This window comes from Sapajus apella, unplaced genomic scaffold (assembly GCF_009761245.1).
Source record: "Sapajus apella isolate SASKATOON/1434 unplaced genomic scaffold, GSC_monkey_1.0 scaffold40, whole genome shotgun sequence".
NCBI classification, from domain to species: Eukaryota; Metazoa; Chordata; class Mammalia; order Primates; family Cebidae; genus Sapajus; species Sapajus apella.
The window spans coordinates 290544-310691 of record NW_022436980.1 but is presented as its reverse complement, the minus strand read 5'-3'; the positions used below and the strand labels follow the sequence as shown (position 1 = coordinate 310691).

At 35.7% G+C, this 20148-nt stretch overlaps 1 protein-coding gene across 9 annotated transcripts in view; it reads left to right on the top strand.

Moving 5' to 3' along the window:
* STXBP5L (syntaxin binding protein 5 like) overlaps positions 1–20148 on the top strand; it is a 421768-nt gene that overhangs the window by 241057 nt on the left and 160563 nt on the right. For all 9 annotated transcript variants that reach the window (XM_032298936.1, XM_032298937.1, XM_032298935.1 and 6 more), the window contains 3 exons: positions 8517–8589; positions 14318–14465; positions 15412–15479. In XM_032298936.1, the coding sequence (XP_032154827.1) occupies positions 8517–8589; positions 14318–14465; positions 15412–15479 (289 nt within the window). The remainder of the gene's footprint in view (positions 1–8516; positions 8590–14317; positions 14466–15411; positions 15480–20148) is intronic.

Below are 20148 nucleotides of genomic sequence, written 5' to 3'. Positions count from 1 at the left end.
CTTGAGGAAGATGTGTGAGCAATAGAAATTGAGAATGTGTGGTCTGTGTGTATATAGGTTTCTGCACATTGGTAGAGATGTTAGGATAATTTCTAATAATGTTCAATAAAGCATAAATGCAATGTAACCATTCCTATTCACTTTCAAGCCATATATATAAATCTTTGTTTTTCAGAAAGTGGTAATGAGGATGGAATTTTTTATTTGTCAAAAGCTAGGAGATGTACTTTAACTCTATTCACAGTGCAGAAAACGTTTCTGACCATATATCCATCTCAAGCAGAACTTAGTCCAAACCAGGGCCCCAGAAACCTTCCTAATCTAGCTCCTTCATTATAGTTAACCTCTCAAAGTAAATCACATTCTTGAGTGCATCCCCAACTGTAATCTATGGGGTTATCATTGGTGCTGGATTGTGACCCAGGACTCTCAGGGCACAGATGATAGCTCTTGGAGAGCAGAGTGAGTAGTGCTGGTGAGGCCAACTTAGGAGATAAGAATTAGGGTAAAGCCATTTCTGTGGCCATATCTTCTGGTGAGGATAACTCTAATATTATTTCCCCCTTTTTGGGAGAAGGAAATATGGACCTGGCAGATTTGTACAAAAACCTTTCCCAGGAGGTTTACAGGGGCCAATGGGACAAGCAGAAACAAATGCCATTGAGGAGTCCTACTTGGAAGGGGATCAGTAAAGATTAGAGGCTACCACAAATGTGTTGGCTGCTCTATCTGGATGAATTCAGAACTCTACAAAGGAACATTGAAAGCTTGCCAGGGTTAAGGAGGACTAAAGAAAGGGCCTTGGGCTATGGCAGGTTAAATGCCACACCACAAATCTTTGCCAGTTGGGCTTCTCTTATTCCCTTGGTCTATTTCAACAGTCCAGAGGACTAGAGGTAGTAAGCACAGTGGAGATGTTGATAAATAGGCCAAATTATACAAATGTTTTCAGTAATTTGCCCTGTACAATGAGTTCCTCGAGCATTATGAACCTCTTGAGAGACTTCTCAGGTTGGTATAAATGTTACAACTGGGCCTTAACTACTGCCATGGCTGTGGCCTGTTGACAATAGAAGCCTTCAATGCAATGCTAAAACATGCAAACTGTAACTGGTACATACCAGTATCCTTGAGAGATGGGGAGCTGAGTAAAATATTGTTGCCATAACTCAAAGGGACTTTCTGGTAATGTGAAGTAGTCCATGAAGGCATGAAATGGTTTTCCAATATGGTGTTATAGACATGTTTCACACAGATACTAAGGTTGTGAACCATCTCAAGATATGCTTGCTGTCTGTATAAATATTGACCATTTTACCTTTGGCTGCAAGACATGTCTAGTAAGAGCATGCAGTTCTGCCTGTTGAGCAGACCTGACATGAGGAAAGATAAGGAAAGTAGCAGAATTAAGCAAGTTATATTGGATCGTGATAAGGGGAGGTGAGGATAGAAAGAGAACTGCATAGTTTTCTAGGCCTCTTATAATGTGAATTGAGTAAAGCCCCAACAGAGTGTGGAATGCAGACAGTGAGGGGGTCCCCATTACTATTTTCATTGTAGCTTTTACAAAAGAAGTGGACGCATCAACTTCTTTGAGACAAGGGGACTATAGTATCCTGTGGGTCCAGTTTGTGTCCAATTCTGATATTTTAATTCACCTAGTTGGTTAGATTTTAAAGGGGAAATCCCCTGAATGTTCCCAGAGCATCCCTAGTCTGGATGGGGTGGCAGGGGAGCGAGCTAGGTGACTTCATTAGGATTTAGTTATAACCAAATATTGGAGGATCTTAGGAGAATTCAGAATCTAATCCAGCTTACAGCTAAATGACAAGGAATTGTGGATAATGCACAGGGTTATAATGTAATAGTTGATCCCACTTTTGCTTTTCTTACAAGCATAACTTTTCCTGTCCACATTGATCAAATAAGAAATCATAAATATTAGAACCTCTTGAAGCTAGATGGACCAACCAAGTCAGGTGTTAGATTTTACTTACAGTCTTAAGGTTCTTGGGCCTACCAGGAAGTGACAGTTTTTACTTACTCACTGTAAAGCTGGGAACTCTTGAAGACAGGTATTTTACAAACATTCTTACATATAACATTTCAGTCTATATCTTGGTACTATAACCAATGTTCTTAATTGTATCCTACTTTCAAGAGAGATAAGATTTTTATTTAACGTATATAAATAAAAATAAGAATGGTCATGTATAGCTTCTGAATTTTAGAGGAATCAAGTAGGGAGAAAAAGCAAATGTTTCCCCCTTTGTTCAATAAAGGGTACTTTACCAAAATATTGCAAACTGTAGATAGCCTATGACAGAAAAATTCCTTGAATTTGGAAAACAAAACATTTAAGCCACAAAAACATTATCTTTATCAATTATTTAATTTCATTTAAATAATTTTGTTTGGCTGGCCAAGTGTAGTGGCTTATACTTGTAATACTAGCACTTTGGGAGGTTGAGTGGATAGCTTGAGCTCAGGATTTCAAGACCAGCCTGCACAACATAGCGAGACCTATCTCTACTAAAAATAAAAATATTAGCTGGGTGTAGTGGTACATACCTGTAGTCCTAGCTACTCCATAGGCTGACATAGGAGGATCAAGCTTGAGACCAGGAGATGGAAGCTGCAGCGAGCTATGACTGCACCACTGGACTCCAGCCTGGGCAACAGATTAAGACTCTGTTTAAAAAAATTTTTTTTTCTTTACTTTGATTAGCAATTTTAAACTCTAGCCCATTGCAAATACCTCCAGAGAAGAATTTAAAATAATAACTGGATGACAAAACCCTAGAACAATTATAGCCAAAGATCTGATAATAATTTCAATTGAAAAGGCAATTTAGACATTTTGTTGGCATACGGTCATTTAACTTAATAATCGCTATTATCTTACATATCTTGGCATATCAGAATTTTAGGAATCCTATACAATTTCACACATTTTAATAACACACATATATAACTTAAGGAAATTAAACACCATTCCTTATTTGACAGTACTTCCTGTATTATTTATCAAATAAGCCTAATCATTTAATATCTGTACAAGATGAGAGATAAACCATTTGAGGCTCTTCAGGGGGTCAATGTGGAAAATTGTAAAATTAATTTTAGGCCAAAAGACTTAATTAAAGATTTGGATCCTGGAGAAACCTACCAAAGATGTCAAAAAGTTCAAAAACTACTTTCTTGAATAGAATGATAGTTCACTGCCAAATAAATACTTACTCAACCAAAGTAAGAGTAACAATCAGAAGACTTCAAAAACAATACAGAAAGTTACATGGATGTAAAAACCTTAACCCTTGTAAAGCTCAGTTTTCTGAAGCACTCAAAACCCAACAAGGACAGCATAAAGTACAGGAAATGTTCTTCATAAAACACAGAATCTGTATTTCCTAAGCCAGTTACCTTGAACAGGGAATATATAGTTCTTAGCAATAGCATATGAAGTTCTGGTTACATAAAATAATTCAGACACATAAAGAAAAGCCAAGAGTACTCAATCAAGTTATAATGAGTAAAACATTGCTTTTCTGGAACTTCAGGATAAAAGTAAAATCAGAGAAACTAGGCAGTTCTCAAGAAGAAATGTGACAGAAATAGAATCTTGTTTGTAATTCAGAGGATGGTTGTTAAAGAAACAGATTTCAGAATTAAAAATAAAGCTTCTTGCAATCTTACTAAAAGCAATTAATATTTTAAGAAACCTTTGTTTGCTGGTCACAGTGGCTCATCCCTAGAATCTCATCACTTTGGTAGGCCGAAGTGGGTGGATTACCTGAGGTCAGGAGTTCAAGACCAGCCTGGCCAACATAGTGAAACCCCATCTCTACTGAAAATACAAAAATCATCTGAGTGAGGTGGTACACATCTGTAATCCCAGCTACTTGGGAGACTAAGGCAGGAGAATCACTTGAACCTGAAGGTGGAGGTTGCAGTAAGCTGAGATTGTGCCACTGCACTCCAGCCTGGGTGATACAGATTCTGTCTCAAAAAAAAAACCAAGCTTTGTTGTTCTTTGTTGTTTAACATAGGACACCAAGTTTTTAAGTTTTGTATCAGTGTACTTTAACATCAAAGTTTACTCTTTAGAAAGACTGTACAAATAATTTATTTTAATTATAACCAGCTTAATCACACCCAAAATTTCCTTCATAAGTTCCCATTCATGAACCTTATCATGATATACTCAGACCATCTATGGATTACTGAGACACTTTGCCTCACTCTATACTTCTTCTTCTTAAGTAACCAGTCATGTCACTCTAGGAAAAAGATTTATCATGCAAGATTTTCTCTTATCTTTATATCTGTAACTGTCTCTCTCTCTCTCTCTTTCTCTTTTTCTCCCTCTCCTATTTACATCTTTTCTATCTGGTGTCTATTTCCTTCCTAAATACACATTTTGATACTCCCTTTAAATAACATTCAGATTAGAAAAAAATTTTTTTTCTCAATAAAAGACACTTTTTCTCTTATAACTTTTTTCTCTTATTAAGCACACATTACTTTATATACAGAATTATATATCAATTGGAATTTTTGGCTTCTAGTAACCTTAACTTTTATTAAAAACACGGGAAGCACAAAATCTTGAATTGCCTGTTACATATTATTATTTAATAGATAATAACCATTCTATTTTTATTATTTCAATTTTTTATTTTTATTTTTATTTTAGAGACAGGGTTTTGCTCTTTTGCCCAGGCTAGAGTGCAGTGGCATGATCATGGCTGAGTGCAGCCTCACACTCTTGGGCTCAAGTGATCCTTTCACCTCTGCCTTCCAAGTAGCTGAAGCACCAGGTGCATGTCATCATACCTGGCTAATTATTTTATTTTTTGTAGAGATGGAGTCTTGCCTTATTACCCAGGGCAATCTCAAACTCCTGGCCTCAAGCAATTCTTCCACCTTAGCCTACCAAATTGCTGAGATTACAGGTGTAAGCCACCATTCTTGGCCAAGAACCATTTTATAATTGTCAGAAAAATATATTTCCCTATAACATTTTTATGGATATTTAGTCTTTCTGTTAGTCCTTCTAGTCTTTCTATTAAATTTGAGAAGCCAAAGACAACCCTATTTATGTTCAGTAATTTGTTTCAGTTGTTATCATATTTGAAAATGACTTCTACTTTTAACGAGTATCTGTTTGTTATTTTTTATGTAATTTAGGATTTCAAGTTACATAAAAAATTATAACTATTTATCCCATTTACATTTATTTATGTATGTTTAGCAGTGTGCTGAGATTACTTATAAAAACTGAGATATTAGACAAAGCTAGTCATCATTCCAAATTATTTATCTATTAATTATTTTATATAACTGCATGTCAGGCAAATATTATAAAAGTAATGACCTTAAAGTCAAATAATTCAGAGGATACAGAATAATTCAGAACACACAAACCGTCAATCTTAGACTAGTCCCATTTGCCAAAAGATTTCTAAGTCACGTGTACTTGACAAATGCCTGGTCTTACTTGCTTAATTTATGAGTACTCCTCTATTTATAAGCCAATTTGGTACCATAGATAAATACAACCAGACTTGTACATTCAAGCAGCTGCAAATAATGATAACGTAGCTTTAATTTTTAAAGCCTTAGCTATGTCAGCCATAACTCACTAGTTAAAAGGGACAGTTAGATTCAAACTTCGTCTCTGTCAAACTAACAATTTTAGCTTAAATTTACCTGTTCCACATGGCTGAAACCCCTTACTGAATTTTAGAGAAACCAGAGCAGCAAAGTAGTGGGGCAGAGCAGCAGGAAGAGAGGAGCTTGTGGAAGAAGGCTAGCTCTATTGTCAATTAGAAAGCCCATAAGTCTCTTTTCTATATTAGTTATTACCCAGGATTCTTAGATCATAGAAGATCCCCAGTCCCATTATTTTTAATCACTATCAGAAAACTGTGGTATCTGGTGGGCTGACTGATGGACAGCTTCTTCCTCCACCTGCCTGGGATGGTTAGGGCACTCCCATTTCCAATGGTTCTCTTGTTTACAATATGCACATCATGGCCTCAAGAGTGTACAGCCATTTGGCTAGCAGTGTGGTTCCAGGGGTCTTACCCATGACCATTAATTTTTGGCTACCATGCACTATCTTGCATCTTGGTTGGTTGTGGCCAACAGCCACAGCAAGCAACATTGCTTATTGTCTCATGTCGCATAGCTTTTGCCCGTTTTGGACTTGAACAAGACAATACCTTAAAGGCAATCTTGACCACTTGAGATATTGATATTCCCAACACTTTTTCTACTTTTTGTAGGTTTCCTCTTATACCAGGGATGCTGTGACTGATAAAACTCTCAGGTTACCTGGGTGTTCAGGGTCAATGTCAGTGTATTGCCTGAAGGCTCTAAAGACCTCAAGAAAGGAAGACGCATTTTCTTTGGCCACTGTTGTACCATTATGGCTTGTGCTGCTGGAGACCTGCTACAATTAACATTCCCCATTTTGCTTGGAGGTTTATCTCAGATGACTAGAGCAAGGCCCTGCTCTAAGGAGAGATATATATATTGTGGGTCTGCAATGTGGTGCTTATGGAGATTCCTTCCCAGTGAATCACCAATGGGTCTGGTATCTCCTAGTCACCTAGGAGTACCTAAAAGGGCTGAAGGGAGCAAGGTAGTCCCTCAATTAAATAATTTTCTAATTAGGCTGTTTCTGTGCCATCAAAGTACTAACCACTGCTTAAGCCAGATATTACTATGCATATCTGAATACAAATATACAAACAGAAACAGAACCAGCCAATTAAATAAGACAAAGCACAGCATTTTGGACTCTGAGTTTGATCCCCTCAATGAGAGCAAAAAGACAAGGCTCAAACTTGTCTCTGTAAGCTTCAGACATCTTTAATCCATTCTAGATGGGGAAGATTGACCTCCAGCTGATAATCAAGCAAATATTTGCTCAGTCTATTTGATTGGAATAGACAGCAACCCTGAATCAGGCCTCCTTTGCTGCCACTGGCAGCTTGTTCAGGGTTTGCTAAGTGGTCTTAACAACATTAAACAAGTGACTAGACAAACCCTAAACTTAACATGTATACATGTACACATCCAAGTTCCAAGTTCCCAGTCAAGTTCCTAGTCAAATTTATAATGAAAAGTGCCACATGAGCATATCTCCTTATTCTCCTTTTAATCGAAGTTGAAATCCCTAACTTAGGCCCCCTTGTAGAGGTTGACAAGTCTCCCTAGTGGAAGTTGATAAGAAAGGAGCTGAGAGTTGGTCACTTGCACAGAGATTAATTCACCAAAAAATAAAAATAAAACAGAGGAAAAAAATATGTTCCAAAATTTAAAACTTTTCTTTGCTGCAAAAATGAAAATCAAAGCACCAAAAGTCATCAGGGCCATGCTGGGGAGACAGGAACCAAGAGCAAATCACCAAGTAAAACACCTGGACAGCTGCTCAGACCCTCAAGTGGAGCCCATCCCTGATACGGAGCTGGTGAGCCACAGGCAAAACTGCCCTGAAAGGATTTGTAGAAGTTCCATCTGGTTCACCAACTTCGTTATTGAACTAAACTGGGTCTCTTTGCTCATGCACAATGGAAAGCCAAACACTGAAGCACCAGGTTTTTGCAGCAAGAAAGGTTTATTGTGAGTGAACTGGCAAAGAGACAGATCTCAAAACTGTCTCCCCAAGCTGGGGATTAGGGAAGGTTTTATATTCAGAGGGTAATGAGGAGACATGATCTGATTGGCTCTTGCCATAGGATGATGCTAGGAGGTGTGCTCTGACTGGATTTTTCCCTGGGGTGATACCAGGGCTCTATCTGATTGGATCCTGCAGCCTGGCATGCAATGTATGCTTCCTAATTTTAGTCCCTGTTCCTTGTTCTGGGCACTTAGTTTCTACCTGTGGTTGCATGCTTGGTTTATCTGGGCATGTTCAGGTTATGTGGCCTTCAATCTGGGTGTCCATGGCAACTGAAGAGCTTTGTTATGTAAAACTTGAACTGGATTGATCTGATGTGGTTACACAATCTATAAATATATTTCAAATTATATTGAATTGAAAGTAAACTTTTAATTATAAGCAGTGTTACTCTTATACAGATGTGAATATATGTCATACCCCAGAGAAGCAGAGATACTATTCCCTCAGTACAATTTCCTTGTAGGCATAATATCAGATCTAAAATACAAAGGTATGGAAGAATAAGATAAATGTTTGTGAGATCAGGTGACAGATTCACTGTCTTCACATAATCCAATATTATCACCACTCCATAATTATTGAGATATATTTAACTCTATACTATGCTACTTTTAATTTTTTCTTGCTCTTTTTAGTGATCTTAATATTAAATTTGAGAAACAGCATATTTTTAAGTGCAGTTTGTTACATCTTACTTTGACTTACAGTTTGATCTTCTCACATAGTTTAAATAGTATTTGTATAGAGATAAAAGAAATGCAATTTTGCTGATTTTATAAAATATTCAGTATGAAAACTTTTCATTTTTTATTTTTACTTGTAGAATTTCAAGAACCCTATGCTGTTGTAGTACTTCTGGAGAAAGATCTTATTGTAGTTGATCTGACACAAAGCAAGTAAGTTATCCATATACAGATTAACACTTTTAAACTCTTTATTTTAGATAATTGGCATTTGTATTCTTTAGATAGGAAATATTCTTTATGTGAATATTGGTTTGCTAGAATTACAGAAATGCACTTTGATTTAATGGTGAAAATGAAACCAGGAGAATTTGGGAAACACTGAGAAAATTGTAAGACAACTTAAAGGCATCAGCACCCGATGTTTGGAGAGAAGCACTGGAGATTCAGGACACATAAAATTGATCACATTTCTGTTGTTTCCTTAAAGAAAAGCTATCATTATGAAAACTTGTACAGTGTGATAGCTGAGTAATGGAAAATGACACATGATAAAAATATTATTGTACTACAGCAGCAAACAACACAGAAGACCAGGATCCTGTCAGGGGCAGAGAAGACAGGAGACTTCTTTTACATTTTTTTTTTCATTATGTTACAGGCAATTGAAACAAGTGTAGAATACTGCTATTATAGTGGTGGTCACACTCCTTTACATTGTCAGTAAAAATTTTCCAACTATACATTTTTATTATAATGGTAATAGCATGAAACTGATTTCCATCATTATATGTTCTTCACCTACTGATCTTTTAGCCTCTTATATTTATGACACAATTTTGTAAGTTATCTCTCCTCTGCCTGGAATAACCTTCCCTTCATTTTTTTCTCCTTATTAACATCTTATCTGTAATATTCTCAAGCCAGGTATCACTTCCTTATTTAATAAAATATTTCATTAACTATATAATTTGGTCACATATCCTCGTGTGGGCTCTCATAGTCCCCACATTTCTCTCGTCATAGCTTTTGACACAGATACAATTTTCTATTTGCTGTTGCTTAAAGATTGTCTCCCCACTTGGCTATAGACTCCATGAAGGAGGGGCTCTGTTTCCACATAGAGTAGGCTCTTAATAAATTCTTATTGAATAAATCAGTCTGAATTCTACTTTCCACATCATTTGTAAATGTAAGATCCAGGGTTCTTCCTCATACTAATTTGCAGATATTATTCTCAGTATTTTGAAAGGGATGTAGGATTTGGGCCATAAAATCATCATAACTGGGAATTCTGCTTGGCTGCCCTATTTATCAACATTACACTTTTTGTGTAGATGTAAGGATTTATGCTTATTCCTGTAAGAAGTTTTAACATAAGTCTTACTAAAATATACTCTTCCAATCTCATTGATACTCAACTTTTCTTTCTACATCATATTTGTTGGTTACTCATACTTAGTCTAAGTATCTAACATCCTTGCAGGCCCATTATACTTTACCTTTCATGTTCATTTTCTTTAGTATATATTCTTTCATTTAATTTTTGTTTTATTCTGATACAGTATGCATAACAGAAAAGTCACCATTTTATATATACATACATTCTTGTGCTTTTCATTATCCTATATATGTGAATTAATATTTTGTTTACAAGTTTTTATCTAACATTTTACCATCTTTAGTATGTAAAATCTCTGTGGCATTCCCAGTTCATTGGCTATTACAGGAAATTTAACATGTCAAAAACTGAGTATGTTCTCTTTCCCTCCAAATGGTTACCTCTCAGGTATGTTGAATGTCAAATAAGTTGTAACTTTGGAACCCTTTTCAATTTTTTTTCTTTTTATCTTTGTCCTTCCATTTGATCCCCAACACAAAGGCAAGCATTAGGGTTTACAAATTATTTCTGTTCTTGATTTCTTGGATTCATATCTTCATTTCTATTTTCACAATAATCAGTTATACTTTTATGTCTAAATTCCTGTAGTAAATTTAGTTATTTCTCTTTTTAATATCTTTTTGCCTAATCTTGCCAATGTACTAAAATAATTTTTCTCAGACATTTCCATGATATTTCACTTTCTCAGGAGCCTATTATTGTTACCTCTTGCTGTTATCAAATTCTAAATTGTAGGCCTGGTCTTCAAGGGGATCCATTTGCACTATGGCAGCAGACAACACGGAAGACCAGGATCTCAAGGGCAGGGAAGACATTAATCTTACAACTCTTTAATCTTAGGAATGTTAATAATTTCTACTCTGAAACAGAGAATCTCTGATATATCTAGTTTAACCTCTGGTACATCTAGTTTAACCTACTTGTCACTTAACTAAACATGAGTTGTTTCTTTAACCTGATTTTGCATATATAACTATTCTTATTTGAGATACTGTCTGCAATATTTCAGATTGGTAGAAAGAGAGCTCCTGCCAAAACACACACACACACACACACACACACACACACACCCCATATTCTCTGGAGATTGGACTAAATCCCTAATTTTTAAATTAAGTTTCTCATAATATGGCAAAAAACATAATAATGTGGCAATCTCTAAGCAACAGCAAATAGAAAATTGTATCTGTAACAGCTACCTCCTATCCTAAAAAACAAACAAACAAAAAAAAACACATTGTGTCAGAAATTATATGATGACACAGACTTGGAACAGATATAGCATAGAATAATACTAATTTCCTCTTAGCACAGTGCCTGGTACATATGATGTTCTAAGTAGCTACAGGAATTTTAAATTTGATTCTATACTTATTTCCTTTTTAAGTTATAGTAGGTTTGAGAATATGAAATTTATTATGTCCATAAGTCTTCATTCCATCTATGTTCTCTAGTTCATGTAGGAAATGATCTTTAAGATATACACAGTCACATACACACAAACCTAATTATATGACACACATCTTTCCATTATACCTGCAAAAAATTTAAAAGTTTCCCATATATTACCTCTTTGTCTCAGTCCTTTTTATATTATTCTAAAAGAATCCTCAAGGCTAGACGATTTATGAAGAAAAATGTTTTGTTTAGCTCACAATTCTGATATCTGGAAAGTCCAAGATTGGGTGTCTGCATCTGTTGAGGGTCTCAGGCTGTTTCTACTCATGGCAGAAGGTGAAGGAAAGTCAGAATGTGCAGAAATCACATGGTGAGAAGAAAGCAAGAGAGAGAAGGGGCAGATTTCAGGCTCTTTTAAACAACCAGCTCTCAAGGGAACTAAGAGTGGGAACTCATCCCTGAGGGAAGATGTTAATCTATTCATGAGGAATCTGCCCCTGTGAAGGGAAAAATCATCCCAATCCTAGTATTCTTCCCAAGTCCCCAAAACTCATGTCTTCACATATAAGATATAATCATTCCTTTCTAATAGTGTCAAAAGTTTTAATTCATTTTAACATCCATTCAAAAGTTCAAAGTCCAAAGTCTCATCTGAGACTCAAGGTAAGTTATTTCCAGCTGTAAGCCTATAAAACATAAAACAAGTTCTTTACTTCTTTTTTTTTTTTTTTTTTTTTTTTTTTTTTGACAGTCTCACTCCCTCACCAGGCGCCAGGCTGGAGTGCAGTGGCGTGACCTCGGCTCACTGCAACCTCCGCCTCCCGGGTTCAAGCAATTCTCCTGCCTCAGCCTCCCAAGTAGTTGGGACTACAGGCGCACGCCACCACACCTAGTCAATTTTTTTGTATTTTTAGTAGAGACGGGGTTTCACCATGTTGGCCAGGATGGTCTCGATCTCTTGACCTAGTGATCCGCCCGCCTCGGCCTCCCAAAGAAGTTCTTTACTTCTAAGGTAACAATGGTTGTATAGGTGCTGGGTAAACATTTCCATTCCAGTATAAAAGCATAGCAAGTCCAATGCAGCTTTAAAACATGGCAGAGTATATATCAAACCTTAAATCTCCAAAATAATCTTCTTTGTCTCCATGTCCTGCATCCTGGAAACACTGGTGCAAGGGGTGGGCTCCCAAGGCCTTGGTAGTCCTGTCCCCATGTTTTTGCTGCATATAGCCCATGTGGCTGCTTTAATATATTGGAGTTGAATGTCTGAGGCTTTTTCAGACTGAGGTTGCACACTGCTGGTGGCTCTGCCTATGTGACAGGTTTCAGCCTGGGCACCTAGGCTTTTTGATATGTTCTCTGAAATCCAGGGGACAGCTGCCAAGCCTCCATGGCTCTTGTGTTCTGGGTGTCTGCAGACTTAACACCATGTGGATGCCACCAAGGCTTATCGCTTGTGCCTTCTAGAGCAGCAACCCCAGTAGTAGCTGGGGCCATCTGAGCCACAGTGGGAGCTGGAGCTGTTGGGATGTAAGGAACAGCATCCCAAAGGAGCACAGGGCAGTGGTCCCCTGGGCCTGTCTCCCAAAACTGTTCTGTTCTCCTAGGCTCCTGGGACTGTGATGGGATAGGTGGCCTCAAAGATTTCTGAAATGCCTTTTTTCTATTGTCTGGACTGTTAGTACTTTGCTCCCTTACTGGTCATGCTAATCTCTTTAGCAAGTAGTTGCTTGTATTTATCCCTGAAAACACTCTTCTTTTCTACCACATGGCCAGGCTGCAAATTTTTCAGATGTTAATGCTCCGCTTCCCTTTTAATTATAAATTTTTCCTTTAGGTGATTCCACTGTGGACATAATTTAGTGTAAGTAGTTAAAAGTAATAATGCCACTTATTGAGCACTTTGCTGCTTAGAATATTTTTCTGTCAGATACTCTATGTCATCATTCTTAAGGTTAAACTTCCACAGTGCAGCCAAATTTTTGCTACAGTGCACCAATGCAACCAGGTTCTTTGCTATGGTACAACAATGGGGATCTTTGCTACAGTTCCCAGTAAGTTCCTAATTTCTGTCTGAGACCTCATCAGCACGGCCTTTTCTGCCTACATTTCTGTCAGTATTTTGGTCACAACTACTTAACCAATCTCTCTAAGAAGTTCCAAACTTTCCCTTATCTTTTTATCTTCTTGTGAGCTCTCCAAACTCCTCCAACCTCTGTCCATCACGCATTTCAAAAGTGCTTCCACAATTTCAGGTATCTTTATAACAACACCCGCTCCTCAGTACTAATTTTCTGTTTTACTCTGTTTTGTGTTGCTATAAAGGAATACCTGAAGTTGGTAATTTATTTATTTATTTTTAAAAAGTTTATTTTGTTTACAAGATTGGGCATCTGTATGTGGTGAGAACTTCAGCTGTTTTCTCTCATGGTGAAAAGTGAAGGGGAGCTGAGCTGGTGTGTGCAGATATTACATGATTAAAGAAGAAACTAGAGAGAAGGAGGAGGCTCCAGGCTCTTTTTAACAACCAGCTCTCAAAGGAACAAAAAGGGAGAATTCATTCATCTCCAAGACAGGATATTAATCAATTCATGAGGGATCTGCCCCCATAAGCCAAACACCTCTCATTAGGCTCCACCTCCAACACTGGGGACTAAATTTGAAGATGAGGTTTGGAGGGGACAAACATCCAAACCATAGCACTCCCATTGAAAAAAGTCAAAATTTACTTATATATTAATATTTATAAGGATACTAAATAAATATTTACCATTGTATGTAGGTAAAGTGCTTAGTTTATATAAGTTTTAATGAATTAACTAAGTCAACTTGGCATATAATAGTTTCAGATTAATAGAATTCATTGTATCTATATTAGCAAAGCAGTGCCACTGTGGAATGTTGGAATTATGAAAAGTAAATTTTGAGTTTGAGTAAAATTTTACTAGCATTAATATTACATTTTATAAATTGCTATTATAAAAAAAGCATTTTTGTTCATACAATCCTTATTTTATGATACTGAAAAAAAAAACAAGTGAAATTTTTAGTAAATATTTAGAGACATTTTAGGGCTTTATCAAAATGATTTTTTATTTTATCTTTGTAAAATAACACTGATATATTGTCTTTATCTATTAGTTTTCCGATCTTTGAAAATCCATATCCCATGGACATTCATGAATCACCAGTTACATGCACAGCATACTTTGCTGATTGTCCTCCGGATTTGATTCTAGTACTGTATTCTATAGGAGTCAAGCATAAAAAACAAGGATACAGTAATAAGGTAAAAGTATAAATTATAAATAACTTTTCTTGTATTCATATCACATGTTTATACTTTTTCCCATTGCTTTATTTTCTGACATTCCATATAGGAGGACTTGAACTAAATTCTTTTTAAGTTATAAGCCAACATCTATTAAAGACATAACTTCTTAAATTCAAATTTCCTAAATGCTACATAGCTTTAAGCCTATAGAAATATAAATTTCTTATATACTAGGTATATAATTATATATTGATATACTTATCTATTATATATATTTATATACTAAGTATGTACTTTAATGTATATTTGAGTCATAAGATGTAACCTTTATTTTAGATGAAAGATTATGTTTTAAGAAAATAAAAAGACTCAGGTCTTCTTAGTTTATAATTAAATTAATGGTTTAGGACATATAATTATTAAAAGTCATTTGTTAAATAACATTTTAGAATTTTTGTTATAGTTATGCAAGATTCAAATATTTACAATTGTAACAGATCATCTATTATGATTTCTGTTATTTTCCCAGGGCTGTTGGTATGGATAACTTCGAGAGATGCTATTTACATAGATTCTATGTTAAATGGCACCACAGTAGTTTGGTGGTACACATACTATATGACACATGTAGCAACACTTTATTTGTACAATTAAAAACACTTCTTTGATTTGTTTATATAAATGTTAAGATTGGTTAAAATCCATATTTTTAAGGAAGATGGAGTTGTACATTTAGAGGTGTTTGTTCAATGAAAGAATTAAAAGACAGCTGCACACTTCATTCTTGATTATTTTACAGTTATTTACGTTTAAGTGAACTTTTTATCATTTTAAGATATTTTTATTTTAAATTTCTAAGTCATTTAAACTAAAATCTAAGCAATTTGAACTATATATATATACACACACACACATATATGCGCATCTATATATATATATTCTTTCTGGATAATCTATTTAGGAGTGGCCAATTAGTGGAGGAGCTTGGAACCTTGGAGCACAAACATATCCAGAAATTATTATTACTGGGTAAGTAGATGTGTTTTGTGAGTTATTAGTTCATCAACAAAAAGATATTTACTGAGTCTTGATACTTTTCCATAATTGTATTCCATGCAGAATAATAGTTTAAGTAAAAGTAAAAACATAAGAAATAACAATCCAAAGATTCTAATCTTGACAGAAGATATAATCAAACCACTGGAAACATAATAACAAAAAAAGAAAGCATAGATTGTATTACCAGGAGAATGTCAAAGGGGGAAGTCATGAGATATTAGCCTTCATTGGAAATCACAGAATATTAGCTTTACAAAGGCCCTTATAAACATTTATCTATTTTTGCCAAATTCAGGAATCACTGCTTTGTATCTGTACAAGGTGGTTATTTAAAATATTCCTCAAAATTTACAGCACCAGAAATAACACTTCTTTGTATGATAACCCACTTGATATTTTAATATTAGGAACAAAAATAGAGATATACCTAATTATAAATATAAGATTTCAAAGATAATAAGGGATCTGCTAATGGGAAAATAGAGTCAATATACTTTTTCCTATTCTTCCCACTAAACAACTAAAAACTCTGGATATTATGTATAAGACAAACATAAGATAACTGGGAAATGTGAAGTGTCAGACCAGGTAGGACTCCTACGCCTTAAAGAATAGCATGGAAGTCAGTTCCCTAACTTTTCTTTCTGCCTCATATATCCAAGAATTAGAGCTAAAGAAGTTAGTAACATAGAACTGTGTTGGGATGAAAAATCCCAACCAAATCTAGCTCTCTTTAACCATGGGATGAAGAAAGGGGCAGTGTATCAAAACAGAAAACATTTAGAAAATAATCTTTCTATTTGGGTTTGACAACACACACACATACTCTCTCTCTCTCTCTCTCTCTCTCTCACACACACACACACACACACAGACACACACCATCCTCCCACACACACAACTGTGGCCCCACCCCAACTCACTCCAGTAAAGGCCAAGTGAGGAGTGTAGACTTTCACCCTTATCAGGGTAGGCTAGATAGCCCAACTTCCCTAGAGTGTCAGATAAAGCAGAGTAGGGAGCTGGGGCCTTGTACCATGCTAGGTGAAACCCCTCCCCTGTGGTGTTGTGGGGAGCCAGAATTCTCTCCACTGCCCAGCAGTAATGAGTATCTACCACTCCCCATCCCCTTTCCTGTGTCACCAGAAATAAATGAGGAAGGAGAGAAGAAAGAGGGTGGGACTGAAAAGCATTGAGGAAATAATGGCTGAAAACTTATCAAATTTAGCAAAACCACATGAATTTTCAGATTCCAGAAGCTGAGCAAATCCCAATAAATCTATACCAATATACATTATCATCAAACTTCTGAATAGTAAATACTAAAATAAAAATAATATTGAAAGCCACAATAGAGAAATGACATCTAACCTATACGGCCAAACCAATTTGAATGACAGCAGATTTCTCATCAGAAACCCTGCCTGCCAAAAGGAAAATGAATATTTTTGTAGTACTGAAAGAAAAGATCTATCAACCCTGAATCCTATACCCAATGAAAATATCCTTCAAGAATTAAGGCAAAATTAAGATCAAAATCCATCATTTTTAGATGAAATAAACTAAGAGAATTTGTCAACACCAAATTAACCCTTAAAAAGTATATAAAGAAGTTCCGTACACAGGAAATGAAAAAAAGAAGGAATCTTGGTTCATCAATAAGAAATAATGCAGAAACAAAAGTATGGATAAATAAAATAGGCTTTTCATGTCTTGTATTTTCAAAAGTATATTTTATGGTTGAAGCAAAGATTATAGTAACAGTGTCTGATGTTACTATAATCACATTGTCTGGGATAGTTGTAAATGTATATAGAGAAAATATTTAGCACAATTATAAATGGGAAAGGGTACAATAATTTGAAGGGTGTTAAGGCTTTTATATATTTCTTGAACTGGTAATAGGATGACACTGGTAGAATGTGATAAGTTGTGATACAATGTAATGCCTAAAAAAAACTTTTTAAAAATTATGCAGAGGTACACTTAAAAACACTACTGATGCATCAAAATGGAAGCACTATAATAATTCAAGTAACAGGAAGGCAAAAAAAGAGGAAACATGAAAAAAAGCAGAAAAAAATTTATATGATATTCTGAATCCCTAACTATATGCTATCTGCAATACACTCACTTCAAATATAACACCATAGATAATTTGAAAGTAAAAAGACAGAAAAAAATCTATAAAAAAGAATTAATGGAGAGTGACATCAACAAGGTGACAGAATAAGAAGCCCTAGATCTTGTTCTCCACAGACACACTCACTTTACAACAATATATGGTCCAAAAAGACATGACAACTTCAGAAACCATTTAGGAAGTCACAGTACCCCAGACAATGTCAAAACCAAGAATGTTCACATTGAAATGGGTAAGAAAAGTAGTGGCACCTGGGTGCAGTGGCTCACGCCTGTAATCCCAGCACTTTGGGAGGCTGAGGTGGGTGGATCACAAGTTCAGGAGATCAAGACCATACTGGCTAACACGGTAAAACCCCGTCTCTACTAAAAATACAAAAACTTAGCCAGGTGTGGTGTCACGTGCCTGCAGTCCCAGCTACTTGGGAGGGTAGGGCAGAATTACTTGAGGCAAAAGTTGGAGGCAAACGTTGCAGTGAGTTGAGATCGCACCACTGCACTCCATCCTGGGTGACACAGCAACACTCTGTCTCAGGAAAAAAAAAAAAAAAAAAAAAGCATTTTAACCATATCTGTCCTTTTTCCAAGCTGGCACAGCTCACAATTAGGAGTAAAAGTGCAACTCATGGCTTCATTGTGGTGGAAAGAGAAGAGTGGAACATATACCCAATGTTCTGGATTTACAGTGGCTGCTCAAGAGACCAGTCTCTGTATCATCTGTTAGAGAACTCGCATACTCTGCATACCTGAGTGCCACTGAGAGCAAAATATATTTCAGTGGCTTGTAGCATCAGAGAACCTAGTATTCCAGAGAGATACAAGAGGCAGTAAGATACTACAAGTTCCTAAAAAAGAAACTGGAAAGCTTCACTAGTTAGGAATTACATGCACAAGCCCAGAGAAGACATTCCCATGAAAGTTTTGAGAGGCTCTTAGAGGCTGATTTATGAAGAATATCCTCTGTACAAAGTCAATCCCTAAGGATGTGGCTACTTTTTCATGTTAAATTCAACAAAAGTAAAGCATACAAAGAGACAGGGAAACATGGCCCAATAAAAGAGATGAAAAAATAAAAAATCCGGTAACTGATTTTACCTTTTCCCCATTTGCCCCAAGAATACTCACTGGCAGCACTTGCAGCTAGAACATTTATGCCAAGATAACTTTGCCTCAAAATATCTCACTTTTATTATTATTTTTGCATCATTCTAGTATATTGACTTTGGAAACAAAAGAAACATCATTCTATTTATAGCATTCTGGTTTTAGTAGTGATATTTCCATTTACAAAATATAGTAATTCTCGATCACTGAAAATGTCATATCCTAAAAAACATAGCATTCCTATGTGTGATGTTAACATCATTTTTGTACAGTTGTTGGCCAATGAATCATTTGAAGAATTTGATTTTTCTGAAATAGATTATTCTGATGTTAGTTTTGTTTAGAAATAACTCCAAGAACAGTGTCCATATTTTATTTTAATATTGAAAACCAGTCAGATTTGCTTCATCCTCAAAAAGCATGTATATGTAAAATTAAAGGAGCACTAGAAGTGGGCTGCACTTTTTTAGCCTAAATGGGAAAAGGTTTAAAGAAACAGAAATCTGTGTATTACCTAACAAAGAGTTCAAAATAATCATCTTTTAAAAATCAATATATTAAAGAATACATATAGAAAACTAAATGAAATTAGGGAAATGATACATGAACAAAATGAGAGTACCAACAGAGTTCAAAATTATTAAAGAGAAACACTTCTAGATCTGAAGAATATGATACTATGATAATTGATTTGAAAAATTCATTAGAGAGTATCAACAACAGACTTGGCCAAGCAGAAGAAAGAGTCCGTGAACTGGAAGGTAGGTCACTTGAAATTATTGAGTCAGAGGAACAAAAAGAAGAGGGCCTAAGAGCCTTACAAACACATTCAAGTGGACTGACATATACATTATGTGAATTTGAGATGAGAGAGCGAGCGAGAGGGAGGGAGGGAGGGAGAGAATGAATGAGAATGAGAGGACTGGAGAGCTTGCTTGAAGAAATAATGGCCAAAAATTTCCTAAATTGGAAAGAAATGAAAATTAAAATTCAAGAAGCTTAAATAAGTCCAATAATATGAATCCAAAGAAGCTCATAGACACATTATAATCAAACCATCAAAAGTCAAAGACAAAAAGAAAACCTTGAAAGCATCAAGAAGAAAAGTTTTTATCACCTGCAAGGAAATCCCCATAAGATTGTCAGCAGGTTTTTTAGCTGAAGCATGGCAGACTAGAAGGGAGTGGGATGGTATACTCAAAGTGCCAAAAGAAAAAAGAAAACAACTCACCAACCTAGAATACTATATTTGGCATACCAACTTCAAAAAATGAAGAAGAAATAGAGACCTCATTATATAAACAAAAACTGAAGGAGTTCATAACCACTAACCTTGTCTTACATGAATTGCTGAGAGTTCTTTCAGTTGAAACAAACACACTAGAAAACAACA